Genomic DNA, 12623 nt, shown 5'->3' with positions numbered 1-12623 from the left:
GTGGGAATAAGCTTTCTTAACAATAATGTCATTACAGGGACTATTGTGGTTTGGTGATACAGGAACCATGTATAAAGAAGCATGTCGAGCAGGTGTGGAGTAAGAATGTCTGCCTAACACAGTTTGCATGACCAGGATATCTGGCAAGAACAACTTAGAGGGGGCAAAGTTTATTCTGGCTCATGGTTTCAGAGGTTCAGTCCATGGACAGACTCCATAGCTCGGGGCCCGAGATAATGCAGAAAATCATGGTAGAAAGATGTGGTGGAAGGAAGTAGCTCAGGACATTTCAATTGCATGTTCAATTGCAACCTCAAGATATAACAATTATCATAAGGAAACTATCTCTTAATGGGAGGTGTATTGGTTTTTAAGTCACTGTGTTCAACACTGAGTGTTTATTTAAAATCATACCTTCTAATTCTAGTACTCATCAAATCACTTCATTCTTCCATTCTTAAGCTTTATAATTGGCCAAATTTTGTATCAGAAGTTCTTGTCAGATTTTTATATACAACTATATAGTATGTTATAAATATAGTACAAATATTTGTTCTGTTATAATGGTGAACTTATACTTAGAAGTTAACAAATGTTTTCATACATAAACATGACCATAGTCGTACAATATGTTTCTATGCATGTACACACTGTGCAATGATTGAGTCAGGGTGATTTGTGTGTTCATCACTTCAAATATTTATCCTTACTTTGTGGTGAATAGCTCAAAATACTAACTATTCAAAGTATGCAAATAAATTTGTAAAATTCATATGAGTTAATTAGCAATGAAATAAGACTTTTAAAAAAGAAAAGAAATGTGACATTAAGTGCACTTCACAAATTTTCTCATCTGGACACACTAAGGCTGGAAGGACCATCTTTTTAAGGATATTTTCTTCACTCACCACATATTGACATTGGGAAAAACAATGAGTCTTAATTCCTTATGCAGCCTACATATACGATGTCCAATTCATGCTCATTAGTAGGTAAAATTATAGTATCATGACAGTAGGCTTCAAATTATGAGTGCTCATAATAATATTTAGAAAAATGGACTTTGCCAGATTCAAGATCCTGTCTGTCACTTAGTGCTTGTGGACCAGTGACCAGTACATCAAACCTCTTTGAGTTTCAGTCTCCTCTTGGATGAAATACTGAAAATATTAGAAAATATTTGTAATAACAGTGAAATATGTTTCATATAATTAGGTTTCTTATATTTCAGTTAAGGAGTGATTATGAAATTTAAGCCTTTTGTGACCTAATTAAATATAACAAAAGTAACAAAGCATCTTGCATTTTCAGAATAAGAAATCCTATCATTTAAAAAGTGTGCACACTATTTCACTAATTATCTTCATTTTGTTGGCTAGATATGTGTCTAAGTTTTCAGACTAAGGAAAGTAGTATATACAGTTTTCAGGCTTATATGAGCATACTTTTTCTTTGACCCCTTGAACATGCTCATAGGCAGGAGCACACTTTACTGTGCCACCACAAACTAGGAGACTGTGTCCTATTTATCTGTTTATTACATAGAATTAGGGAATGTCTTTAGGTGGAAAGGATGTGTGCCCGTCATAAAATGCTGGCCATGTTAACAACATTTAAGAAAAGTTAGAAGGACCCACACTCAACAGAAACCCTATTTTGATGCTTAAGAAGAAGTACAATAATCTTTACTTTGAACAAGAAATGAGAGAATCCCTCTACTACCAAACTATGAGATGGCAAACACAGCTCATCCACCTTTATGAAATTTATAAAACAGGACATCTCAGATCACCTCCAAATGCTTTTAGGTCCTCTCTGGTGACTGATAGGTCACCTGAAAGCTGATTGACTTGATTCTAAGCTGACTATACTTTCTGGCTACAGAACATATCTACAAAATAATATTAAGGGGCTCGGGATGTGGGAAGAGATTACTTGGAAGAGAAAAAAAAACTATTATGATTTATGCTACATAATGTCCATCTTTTATTTTATTCCTTCTGCCCAATCTAAATTAACCTCTCTTTTGTAAGAGAAAAGACAAAACAGAGATTCACTTTGATCTTCAATATCCAAAGACGAAATCAGTCAAAACATACTTACAAGAAATAATATAACACAGAGCCTGTTTTTAGCTATCTTGCTTTAATCTAAATTGCTAGGACATCCTGTCCACTTTTAATAATGCTACAAGTTTTGATGAATGTACATAGTTTATTTTTGCTGGAATTAAAATAATGCACTTTTAACAATATTTGTCAGATGGATCACTAAACTTAATAATCAAACTGTGTGGGGCACAGTGGGTATAGCTTGATGTAAAGGAGGATCATAGTAGGCCTGCAGTCAAGGGAACCCATCCTTTAGAGATGGTGGTCAAACAAGGCACTGCACAGGGCTACAGTGTGGGGCTGTCACACTCCTCCTTGTTCTCTGTGTTCATGTAAATTATGTATGTTTTCTCTCTATGTGGCATCATATATAATTTCAACCAATCTGTCTTTCAGCCCACCAAGACTTTCTTGTACTATGTGTAATGTAATATATGTATGTTCTTTCTATTAGATTTTTAGCTTCAAAAATTTTTTACTAAATATACAGTTTGGTTGTTTTTCAAAATGTTTTATCATTGATAATCTTCTTATCATTACTCATATTTTAATTTATTTTTTATTTCTTTGAACATTCTATATATGGCTTTATAGTTCTGATAATTACCATGTTTTTTGTTCTTGGTGATTCTGTAGACTGCCTCCTTCATGATGGTTTACCTTTGGTGTTTGTTGCTGTTGGATCAATCATCTCTATTTTATTTTAAATTATCTGTGGGCGCTAGGGGTGAAGCTACCTTAAATGACTCAAACCATGTACCTTATACCCTCCACAGACCCAGTCATGGGATGTGATGGCTGTGTCTGTGGCTGATGTCGGTGGCTTTCTTTATTGACAGCTCAGCTTCATTTATAGGCTTCAGATTTTTCTATTGTTTTATGTTCCTCTATTTAATTCTTTTTTCCTTTTTTACATTCTGAAATTGATTTTTGGTTCTTCCTTTTAATTTTTTACATTCTTTTAAGTCAAGAATTTAGGTGAAGTCTATGAACGTGCCCAATGTGTGACTCTCAGAAATCTGGCCTGCCACATTGCTGCCATATTGTCCATTCTTAGGATAATGCACCACCTCAAATAGACAACAGGAAATGGAACATATGGATAAAATGCCAGGTTATTATTTTGAAACAAAAAATTTAATGTTATTTTCCCGATTGGGATTTTTTAAATGAAGAACAGGAAAACAGTCTTTATAAAGAAACTAAATCCTCATTAAATTGATGAATATACTTTTGTAATGGGTTTCATCTCCTTTCTTATCTACCCAAACCAGAACACCATTTCCTCAAGGCCTATGATAACAGAAATATAGCAGGAAAATGTCTAAATATATTTTCTTTTTTCATTTCTACCATTTACATCACAAATTTCCTTGGATTAGTCACCACCACTCTAGGTTTCAATTTTTCTCCACTAAAAAAAAAAAAAAAAAACGGTGCCACTTTTGCAGATACAGTGACTAATTGGTGCAATTCACAAGTCCATAAGAAAATTGATATCACATATTACAACAGGAATTCCTGGAACTTCAAATTGCATGTATATGGAAAATTTTATTACATTAATTTTTATAAAAACAAAGTACTTAGAATAAAACACAAAACTTTCATTACAATAATTCTCATTTTCTGCTTGACGTTGTCAAGATGTTTAAATGGGAAGTCAGGTAGGCATCACCTCAGAATTGAGAATGGCTACAACAGAGGTCAACACTGCTCTCCCCATGTCTGGAGTTATCAGAAACTTGGGAAATTATTTTCTTCTATAAAATCTTGAACTAAGACAATGTTTTTCTCAATTAAAAAAATTCAATAAAACACACATCCTGGTTGATGTTCACCGTGTACACACCTCTACAGGTTTTGAACCTGCACTTTATTTCCTGTGGCTGCTTCAAAAATTTCAAATTTTTATTTGATTGGAACATAATGCTTGACCTGAACAACAATGATCTCTTTATATTCTGACATACATTCCAACTTAGCCTAGAAATTCCTGTCTCATTTCCAATGCTAAGTAGAACTAGATTTTCAGGATCCATTCAGTAGTCATTAAATTAGCATTTTGAGGCTCTTTTGTGTCAATTTATTTAAGAGCCTCTTAAGCAAGCAGAATCATTGAAAAACATGGGTTAAATTCTTTTTTAATATAATTACTGTGCATTCTCATAAATATGCAATAATAATTTCACTGAAAGCTATCCTGAATGTTTTACCTGTATGAATTGTAGATTTCTTTACATACTGAAAAAGAAATTCTGAAGTCTGAGTTAAGAGAAGCTTTGCTAATATGCCATATTTTTCCCAATGAATCCAATGAATCCGGGTAATCTCATTGTAGTGATTGGATATGAAAGCCATAATTACCTTGAAAACTAAACAAACAAATAAATAAATAAATAAAGTTAAAATGTTAAAAATAATTTAATTTACAACTAAACATTTAGCCTCAAATTATTTGCATCTATATATGCATGTGCTCTCTTTCTCTCTCTCTCCGTGTGTGTATATAGATACACACACACACACATATATATACACACACATATGTGTTTGTATATATGTGTATGTGTACACACTCAGATATAGACATATGTGTGTTTACATACACAGTTTAAGACACACACACACACACACACACACATATATATATAATTATAATTTATATAATTTAGGGTTCTTATATATGTTTTTTAAAAATCTTGATAACTTTTAAAATACTGGTAATATACCACTTATAGTATATTCCTCATCTTGACATATAAAAACTATGGTTATACTCACAAAAATACAGCATGAAGCAGTAGGATTGTGAATCATATAATTTTGCTGCTTATAAAAATATACATAGGCCTTTAGCATAATTACATTAATTGATGAAATTAAAATTCAGCAATCAATGGATTTGAATGAGTGTATGTAGTCTTTCTCAATTTTCTCATTAGTGATATAGTTATCAATGTGTTTATGTCTGATCATCTGAACAACAAATAGCCAATAACTAGTAGTTGAGAAGAGAGTTTATTAGCTAATAATATACTAGTGAGCAGAATATCACTGACAAACAGTAATCTCTAGTAAATATTATTATTTTGTTTCCCAGAGTTTCTTCATTATAAAAGGCTAAGATGTATTAGATCTTGCAAGATATTGAAAGTGATTCTCTGAGTGGTCAAAACAAGAGATTGCTGCATTTAGTGTGTTTTTTTTTTTTATGTGAAGTCAATACTACTGTAATTTAGTACTTAGAAGTGTCTAAATTAATTATACATATACCACTATAACTGGGAAAAATGATGAGCACTCTAGAATCTCACTTTATCTACCTCAGACGTCTGGAAGGCTCCTATATTCTGTGCATGATTGCCTTTTGAAGATCTTCTCTATGTGGATGTGTTAGTGTTCTGCCACAAGGCTGGGCTCCTCTGAATCCCTTTCACTCCCATTAGTGGTCACCATGCCTGGGAAAGATTTCTCTTTATCACTGCTTGTCTCTACTGACATCCTAATTCTTATAAATCATTGAATTAGTTTGATTTAGTCACTAATCTTAAAGACTTGTAACAGCTTTTCGAGACTATTAAAATTACAACTTAATTATTACTTTCTTTTTAAAAATATTTTTGCAATTTAGGGTTCTTATTTCATGTATTTTTCCTTTAGTGCACATTTCAACAAACAGAAATTATCTGTGTTCAGCATATAACAATAAATATAATCAACCTTTTCACATAATTTCCATAATTCCCCATATTAAAACTTTACATTTTTTCAGTAATTCACAGATTATACAGTATGTTTTGTTAATCATCTCAAAGCACCTAAAGTACACAAGATTATCATTAACTCAATTGCAATCATGAACATAAAATGTAGAGAGTTAGAATGGAATCTAGGACTCAGTAAAATCAAGCTCCAATTGAACCTCTGACTGATGTTACAACCACATACCAGGGGTAATTCCTTACATGCCACACTGATACCCCAGAAGCTGAAGGCCAGTGACATTTCACAATAAATAATTTACATTCTACATTCTGTGTTAACAGTGAAGTCACAGCTATACAAAAGAAATAAAATGTGGCAATTATACAGATGGATTAGCTAAATGTTCTTCCCCTAGCCGCAAAAATCTTTCTTTTACTATAAATCAAATTAGATTGTTTAAAAAATTAGTTTTTTTGTCAGTATAGATTTTCTTGTCTTATTGCTTAACAGTCATTTGTCAAATGACAATAACATAACAGCATTAGGCGGGTGATGTTAGACTCATTTGTTTAGAGTCACTTTGTACTTCTCAATGTCTCTGAATGTCTATCTGTCTCTCTCTCACAAGCACACACACACACACACACACACACAGTGGCACTGCTTTTTTTAACATAAATTCTGAGCATAGAAGATAGCATAACTATGACAAATCATTAGAATGTCACCCACATTGAGTCCTGTCCTTTGCCTTAAAAACCCTTCCCTGATTTGGCTTTACTATGCTTGCCCAACCTCAGCCTTAGATCCCTCACATTTTTCTCAAGAGCTTAGGCCACTTATGTGAAAAAAAATCAATTATATTCAAATTACAAATGCTATTAATCCTTTCTTACCCTTTATTATATCAAGTTGGCTAACATTTTTGTATTCGCTTTCTTTGCTAATTTTGTATACATCATCACATATATAGACAATATGTAGTGCTAATAACTTAAAAAAAAACTGGCGGTATATGTAAGATCAAATAAACACAGACTAATAAAGTAAATTGGCTCATATATTAATTATCATAAAAATTCAACCTGTTTCCAGCCATCTCTGACTAGAAATAATTAAAAGTCAGTGGAGGCTTTAATCAACTTTAATTAAATTAGATTGATTGTAAATAAACCTTCAAGTTGTGTTAAAAAACAATTAGGGTAATTAAAACAGTTTGTAAGTCAATAGATATGAACTTAACATTGAAAATTTGAAGGTTAATATTTATAAATAATAGTTAAATTTTTTTTTAAATTTTGAAATTGTTTGGCCTCTTGAAAATTATTTAATTTAGCTCCTTTTAATGTCCTTTATATTTTGTATTTGAATATAAATGCTAATATCCCATCAACATTTGCATTTCTGGGAGCTTATAGGTCATATCACAAATACTGCTCATCTCTTGTATAAGTATCCTTTTTCCATGAGAATAATTACCTTGGCCTGCTCATGTCCCATATAGTAAATGTAATTGTGCATGAACTTAAATAATTTAAAACATTTTCAGAGGGCAAAGTGAGAAGACAGGGGTCATCACTTGAATGTCATTTCTTCCTGTAATTTATATTCATCTGACCTCAACTTCATTGCGGCTGCTTCATGGCAAAGAAGAAAGATTGCCAGGTCCATCTAGCAATTGCTGATATAATGATCTGCTCACTGCCTCCACAAGCCTATTTTTATTCCTTAACGTTCACTCCCTGATTTTGGTCTATAGTTAGGGTTAACTGATCTTGGAATAGTGCTTTAAAGGAGAAACTGAACTGTGAATCAGTATCATAATTTAGGCTTGACCTGTGCAACTCTGCTTTTTAATAAGATTTAATTTCCATACTTTAAAATTATGCAAAAAAAATAATTTAGAATAGGCACCTTGGTGTATTTTCTTGAAATGGACAGTAAAAAATATAATGTGATTAATTTTTAAGGAAGTTAAATTGTTCAAAATGCACATTACATATTACATTACACACTATGAATTTCTTCTTCTTCTTCTTTTTTTTGGTGCCATGGTATGGCTAATTGGAAAACATTATTATTATTATTATTATTATTATTATTATTATCATTATTATTATTATTTTTACTCCCTGCACTATTGTCTGAATTTGATGTTATTAAGCCATTGCTTCCCAAGGTTTTGATATGAGGAAATCACTTCTTGCATCTATATTTAGTAATAGGCTGTAGCATAAATTCTTTTCATGTCATGATTTCATGTTCTGTTCATTCACACTGTATCTATATTCATGATGTTTCTTCATATGAAATAATTTAATAAGTAGCTTGGTAAATATTTAACAATTGGAGATCCAGAAAAAGAGAAATGGCTTGCTCCTTGCCACAGTTGTCTAAACATTCCCACCATGGCTGACATCAGCCTACCAAAATAGTACCACTGGAAGTGGACTTGGAGAGAGATGCACATAATTCTGTCTTGGGAGTTGATTCTCACTATTTCCAGTACAATGTTGAATTTAAATGACTAAATAATGGATGTTTACTGAAAAGATTATTGGAAAATCTCTTAATTACTTTTATGATTGATGTCATCAATCAAGTGATCCAGTCTTTGTTTTTAACACAAAGCTTGTCTTTCAAATATTAGGTTAGATAATCATATGTAGTATTATATTTCAGAAGAAAAAAGAAAGCTAAACAAATGCACCACACCATTCCAATTAACCTTAGAGTTCTTCATATAAATTTACCTATATGAAGGACTTTTCTTTCAGCTACCTCAAGAGCAATTCCTAAAAATAATATTAAACTAACTTCAATACTGTATTGATAATATATATATATAATACTTGCATATGTGTAATAGTTTTCAACCATCATTTCCATTTGAACTTTTCCCAATCTGTAACTGGTAAATGCAAAAAAAAAAATAAGGTAAAATATGTATATTTTAAAAGGAGAGAAGGCAATGTGCATGATGTTATATTCCTCTTCTAAAATATATACATACAAACCTTCATTTAGTGATAAGTGGAACAAGCAGCAGTTTTGACATCATAATCCAAATGTACAATAAACTATTTTTTCTTCTTGCAAACAACAAGGGGATTGTTACAAAACTCTTTTCTCAGCACTTTGCTGATTTAACATATGCATAATTCCTGAACCACACTCTGATTTTATTGGATTGGATAAATGTACCATTTTTTTATTTGAAAACTTCACACATGTAAATAAAGGTTATTAGCAGTGTCTTTAACTCTGTTATGGATCTGTTTTATATATATGCATATTAATACAGCAAGAAGCTTATCTATCTAGTGAATAAACAGTATCTAAAAACCTTTACTCAAATTAAAGGACTGTTTACATATAATCAAATTTATTGAATAATTTATTTTTATGAAGCTGAAGGCCACTTTCACATACGTCATTTCTAAATGTGGACTGCAAGTTTACAGAATCCTAGATAGTTTCTTTTCGTGTAATCAACATAGTAATATTCAGGGTTCCAGTGTCTGCTTTTCAGAAAGAAGCACTTTTAGAACACAATTTCTTACACAGTGTTCACTCCCTGTAGATTTATTAGGAAGTGGACAATGGATTATTTTTCAAATGAGAATGTAAGAAAAAAATAAATCCATTTTCACTTGGTTATATGCACATTAAACTAGTATTAATCTAGGAAAAATAAGTAGAAATATTATTTTGGTTAAAAAATTCTTCTTATTTTGAGACATTTATCTCAAACTTAAACACATGTGGTTACTTGCAATTGCCCTCTTCACTTTGGCACATCTAAACCACCAGAGAAATGATATATCATTTAGTTCTTAAGGGACACATTTGCATCATAATTTAAAGATGGACTTGAAATTGATAACACTATATTGTTTAAAATATATTTAAAAATTCAGTCTTTTACTCAAAATGTTACAGCAACACAGGTTGAGAAACTGATTCTTGAAAGTCTTTGGAGCATATAGAACTCATGACCTTGGAAAATAAATCTTGCATCAAAGAAAATCTTCATTCTCTCTGAAGTCTAAAATACAATATGTGTTTTGTTTTGTACATTCTAATGGCTCAGAAGAAAAATTTGTATGTCCTTTTGCTGTGCTCCTCTTTGAGATGTGAACTGGAACAGGGCTCAATTGCTATACTATTAATTCTCCATTTCTATGCTTCATCTCTTGTAGCTCAGACTGGAGAAAAACCAGTATGTTCTGATGAGTTTAATACTACGAGGCATTAAAGATGAACCTGAATTTAGTGGAGATTGGTGCTCCAAAATAAACATAACACCATGTATCAAATAAAAAAACAAAAGGTATTCTCCTGTACAAATCAGAAGAGATAATAAAAATCAACGAATAGACAGCAACTTTTTTTAAAATCATACCTACATAAGCATCTCGAAACTATTGCAAACTTGAAGAATTATCTACCTTATTCTTATCTGAAACACTTCACAATTTATTGACTCAACCATGGTTTATGTTGCCTTATATCAAATTTTAGTGGCTATTATTTGAGGGTTTTCATTTGATAAGGATATTCTGAGAATTTGTATATTGCTAAATAAAATATTTTTTTGCTACCAACAGCAATAAAATTCTCTTGAATTCTATCTTATAGCAAGCTAGAAAGCATCGCTGTGAATTAAATTTGTCCCAGGTTTTGATACACAAGGAGTTCCAGGATTTCTCAATGGCACATCATGTTCTACTCCTCTCACTGGCAGTACCATGAAGGTACACGCAGGACATTGCTGGTTCACTGACAACACGGGCCACCACTTACTCATAGAGGTTAGGTGCCTCTGCAGGTATATGAGAGTTGCTATCTATTTCACAAACCACTGAGCATTTCTTTTTATCAAAAAAAAAAAAAAAAAAAGAAAACCTTCAAATGCTCAGAGTCTGTGGTCAGTGCAGTCCCTTGGATAAGTCTAAGGAAGATATGCTTCACCAAGGCGGAAACCTAAGCAGTTAAAAATGGAGAAATATTTACAACCATTTTTCTCCAGCTAGTGGAGTTCTTGCTTTCTGTATGTAGTGGTTTTGCTCTTTTTCTTCAGTACATTTCAAGTAAAGGTTCCAAGGCTATGAGTACAAACTCTCTTGGCCAGTTCCATACATGTCCGCGAGGCGTTTAAAGCGAGGTCCCCAGTCACTTAGGTAGTCATAATTCTGATCAGAGTTTGAGCTGATGGAATCCAAAGAGCTGAGTGACTCAGCGACTGAGCCATTCCCTTCAAAGGCATATGTCTGCAGAGAGTCATAGGGGGGAGCCCCCGGGTCAACATCAGCTTCTTTCAGTCTCTCCCAAATAAATTCCCGAAAAATAACGTTATCTGGGATGCTCTTAAAAGTCGGTCGACTCAAGAACTGAATTTCTGGAGTTACATCCCTACGGGTCTTGGTGTCACGGATGACGTTGAGGTTCCTCAGTGCAGCCATGTCAAAAGCCTCTGTGTCTTCCTCTCCTCCACCCTCGTCATCGTACCTGACGATGTTTTCTCTAATATCTCTCTCTTCGTCAAAAATCAGGGGCTCTTTTTTCCGCCTTCTCATGGTTATAATAAGAAGGATCAGCACTGCAAGAAGGAGACAGCAAAGTGAGAATTTCAGCCAACTGCACGACTGTCCCTCATCAAGGTGACATCTGGCCCATGATGGTGACTCAGATTGCTTGCCTTCACGGGGAAATGAATTGGCCTCTTACTTACCTGGGAATTCACAGTGGCTGATGTGCTAAAATTGCTAAAATGGCTTTAAAATAGAACACTTTCAGACATCAAGAAGCCCTTTTGCACACCTGTTCAGGATTGATGTCTTGCTCCGGCCTCTAAAGTGTTTGATAGAACAAATTGAAGGGCCAGCTCAGGATAAATACAATAATTTCAAAGCCATGCAGCATGAAGGGATTTTTTTTTGAACTTGTTAATTGCTGGAAAGGCACAGTGACATTCATAAATGTTTTGTGTCTAATTTAACAACTGTAATTTCAGGAGGAAATGGATTATAGTATTTGGTCAGGTTCTTTGAAGACATGCCTAGTCCTTGTCTATGAAATTCAGCTATTAAATAAAATCCAGCATGTCAGGCCATATACAAAGATTAAAAGCTTCCCTATAATAAATTGAATTCCACTTTCATGTATGAAATTCTGAAGTTGGACTTACTTTGTGCATTATATCTAGAGACAGAATAGAGGTTGTAGATTTTCAGCATCAGCCAAATACAGGTTTAGGAAATAAATTGTCCCTTCAATGTTGAACAGTTTTGTTCTTGTGTAAAAATTCATATTATATTAAATCATGAAGCATGTGGTTGTGCTGGAAAGCAAAGAAAGTAACTCCACTAGATTTTTTCTTTTACCTTAAATAAACTGAATATGGACCATATTTTTCATGGGCATAAAATAATCATGTGAAGCATTCTCTGGCTACAATTGATTAAATGCTTCCTGAACTAAGAATATGTTAGGTTTCATGCCTCTTTGAATTAACTTAGAATTAGGTAGAAAAACATGTTCTTGAACTTTTGAATTCAAAAATTACTTAAAAAAAGTATTGAATTATATTTAATTATCTAAAAATAAAATATTTTATAACAATTTTTGTTGTATCAGTCTAAGTATTATTTGCAAGGTCTAGAAAGCCCAAAATTTGTACTAAGTAGATAATTATTTGGAGCACATTTTTAAAAGGGGCTTGAAGATCTGGGGGTGTGGCTCAATGGCATAGAACTTGCCTCTCGCATGTGCAAGGCTCTGGGTTCAATTCCCAAAAGTTCT

The 12623-nt window shown here is 32.8% G+C and overlaps 1 protein-coding gene across 1 annotated transcript in view; it reads right to left on the bottom strand.

Annotated features, from left to right (window-relative positions):
• Positions 1–3489: 3489 nt before the first annotated feature.
• The window catches only part of Cdh7 (cadherin 7), a 126924-nt gene continuing 117790 nt past the window's right edge, over positions 3490–12623 (bottom strand). The window contains exon 12 of the mRNA XM_046448630.2: positions 3490–11421. Within this exon, the coding sequence (XP_046304586.1) occupies positions 10928–11421 (494 nt within the window). The 3' untranslated portion in view covers positions 3490–10927. The remainder of the gene's footprint in view (positions 11422–12623) is intronic.

This window comes from Marmota monax, unplaced genomic scaffold, assembly GCF_021218885.2.
Source record: "Marmota monax isolate L192 unplaced genomic scaffold, Marmota_monax_Labrador192_F-V1.1 WCK01_AAM20220418_F8-fsc00060, whole genome shotgun sequence".
NCBI lineage: Eukaryota > Metazoa > Chordata > Mammalia > Rodentia > Sciuridae > Marmota > Marmota monax.
This window is presented reverse-complemented; position numbering and strand designations above follow the sequence as displayed.